General features: G+C 48.5%; 1 protein-coding gene across 1 annotated transcript in view; it reads left to right on the forward strand.

The window, feature by feature from the left end:
• The window catches only part of LOC106869467 (uncharacterized), a 39,926-nt gene extending 37,101 nt beyond the window's left edge, over window positions 1-2,825 (forward strand). Inside the window, exon 29 of the mRNA XM_052978108.1 lies at window positions 1,140-2,825. Within this exon, the coding sequence (XP_052834068.1) occupies window positions 1,140-2,001 (862 nt within the window). The 3' untranslated portion in view covers window positions 2,002-2,825. The remainder of the gene's footprint in view (window positions 1-1,139) is intronic.
• The last annotated feature ends 6 nt before the right edge of the window (window positions 2,826-2,831 follow it).

Raw genomic sequence — 2,831 nt, forward strand, 5'->3', positions numbered from 1 at the left:
GCACTCAATGTCTCTGCTTGTTGGCCTGCACTCAGCCTCTCCTTGTTAGCCTGCACTCAATGTCTCTGCTTGTTGGCCTGCACTCAGTCTCTCCTTGTTAGCCTGCACTCAATGTCTCTGCTTCTTAGCCTGCACTCGTTAGCCTGTGCTAATAGCCCTGCATTAATCAGTCCACTTGTTAATCTACTCTCACCAGCTTGTCTTTAAGTATCCTGCACTCATTGGCATGTACATGCAAACCTCCACTCACAAGCCTCCACTCATTTCACTCATTTGTAGTCCTGAGCTTATATTACTCATGCTGCTTTCTTGACTCCACTCATCTTTACTCACTGGTCTGCTCTACACTTCCAAGATTGAATGGTTGTTGTCTGTCAGCTTCTTGAGTGAAGATGGAGTGAATGAGTAATCAGGTGAGTGAGTAAGGGTGAAGTGAGTGACTGGCTTGCTAACCAAGTGAAAATGGAGTGAGTGACTTGCTTGTAGACCGTGAGGTTCGAGTGATTTGCCTGCTGGCTGAGTGAGCGTGGAATGAGTGAGGGTCGAATGAGTGATTGGTCAGTTGGAGATGGGGTGAGATGACACTTGATTCATCAGTGAGGGTAGAGTGACTGGCCTGCGAATTGGGTGGACGTAGAGTGAGTGACTGGCCTGCTGACCGAGGGAAAGTCAAGTGATTTGCCTGCTAGCTGAGTGAGCATGGAGTGAGTAACTGGTCAGTTGAAAATGAGGTTCAAGTGATTTGCCTGCATAGTGAGTGATTGGTCAGCTGTGAGCAAGGTTTGAATGAGTGATTGGTCAGCTGAGTGAGTAAGGGTGGAGTGAATGTGGGTTGAATGAGTGATTGGTCAGCTGAACAAGGGTGGCGTGAGTAGAGACCTGACTCAGTGAGGGTAGAGTGATCCGTCATCTGACTGAGTGAAGGTCTAGTGAATGATTGTCCTACTGACTGAATGATGGAGTGAGTGAGTGATTGGTCAGTTGCGTGAGTGAGTGATCGGGCAGTTGAGTGAGTGAGTGATTGGGCAGTTGAGTGAGTGAGTGATTGGGCAGTTGAGTGAGTGAGTGATTGGTCACTTGAGTGAGTGAAGGAGAGAGTGACTGGTCAGCTAATTGATTGGCTTTATTTTTTATTGTAGGGAAGATGGTGTGAGTGCTGACCAATCAATAGCAGCGGTCAGCAGTGCCGCCATGGGCCCAACTCCTTCTGCCTTCCGTCAGCTCTTCTCCCCTGCTTACCTTCTCAAGATCGTAGCTAACATCATAGAACAAATCAACACAGACATACAACAACAACAACAGGCACCACCACCACCACTGCAGCCGGGTGTCAGGAAGAGCTCTCAGTCTGTGCGCCACAAGATGGTGTCAGTGGTCAAGCAGATGGTGCAATGCTTCAGCAATTACAGCCAAACTTCGACGTCCCTGGGCATTGCGGGCACCGACAAGTCGGTGCCATATGCCCGGTTGTGGGCTGACATCGTGCGCAATGTTTGCAAGATGTCCGACACGCACAGCTATGTGACTCTGTCTCAGCCGCACATCCAGCACCTGTTGGCCCTCTCTGGGCCCCTTTCAATATCTGGAGGGACCAGCAGCAGCAACAGCAACAGCAGCTGTAATGACGACAGCAGCAGTAGCAACAACAGCAGCAGCGTTGCTGCTGCGATGATGAAGGCGCGGCGCCTCTCGCATAATTACAGCCCCACCATGGGGAGTAGCAGCAGCAACGGCAGCGTCTACAGCAGCAAGAGTGGCGGAGGCGGCGCAGTCGTCGCGACGACGAAGCAGGCAGTGGCGGAGTCGCTCAAAGTCGTTGCGTTCACGTGTGGCCATCACTTCTTGGAGCCGTCTTTCAAGAACGACGTGCTGGTCAACTTGGGCCACGCAGTCGCTAAGGACAAGCGTCTTCCACGCACAGCTGCACTCCTCGCTGACTGCTACAGCAAGCTTGCAACAGTACCTTTAGCGTGTCCGCAGTGTGTGCAACAGACCGTGTGATTGGCTGGTTGGCTTGTCGGAGTGTGTGTGTGTGTCTGTGTGTGTGAAAGGGATTGTAGTAAAGTCAGTATGTCTGGAGTAACTTGCAACAAGCCAGTGAGGGGACTGTCTGCCCCGCTAGAATTTGCAGCCAAATCTCCTTCAACATGCAGATGAGTGAACTGGAGCAATATGAAATAAAGTGTCTTGCTCAAGATAACACAGCACACGGCACAGTGCGGGAATTGAACTCCCTACTTCATTATTGTGAGCCCAGTGACTGGTACTTTAGCAGACTGACCCCATAACCACAACATAGCTGATGTTGAATTAAATGAGTCCCCCCCACCTCCCATCATTTTTCCCCACCAGAATATAACTGGTTCTTAATTGAAGATCCACTCCTTTTGTAAGGACTGCAAGGTAGATGTATCCCATTGAGATTTGAACTGGGAACACCAAAGATGTTACTGGGATGTCTTTGGCTGCAGCATCTACAGGACAACCTGCCTGGATTGGCTCGTCAAAAATGATAGCACCAGGAGCATTCGTGATTGCTTGATCTTCCAGAAACAACAGCTAAATCTCCTTTAAATCCCACCTGACCGTATTACTAAAAGTAAAAATGTAAATAAAATGAAATAAAACAAACAAAAAAAAACATAATGGATACATTGGACCATGTCGTCCAAAATACACAATAACTGAAAAAAAAAACAACACAAAAACAAAATAAGATGGTTTACTTATGGTTGGAATGACTTTGATCATGGGTCCACTTGTCCCCCTGGGATCGCCTAGGGTTAAATAATAACCACCAACATATCCACTGACAATTGCTCTATACATTC

Source organism: Octopus bimaculoides, chromosome 30 (genome assembly GCF_001194135.2).
Source record: "Octopus bimaculoides isolate UCB-OBI-ISO-001 chromosome 30, ASM119413v2, whole genome shotgun sequence".
In the NCBI taxonomy this organism is placed as follows: domain Eukaryota; kingdom Metazoa; phylum Mollusca; class Cephalopoda; order Octopoda; family Octopodidae; genus Octopus; species Octopus bimaculoides.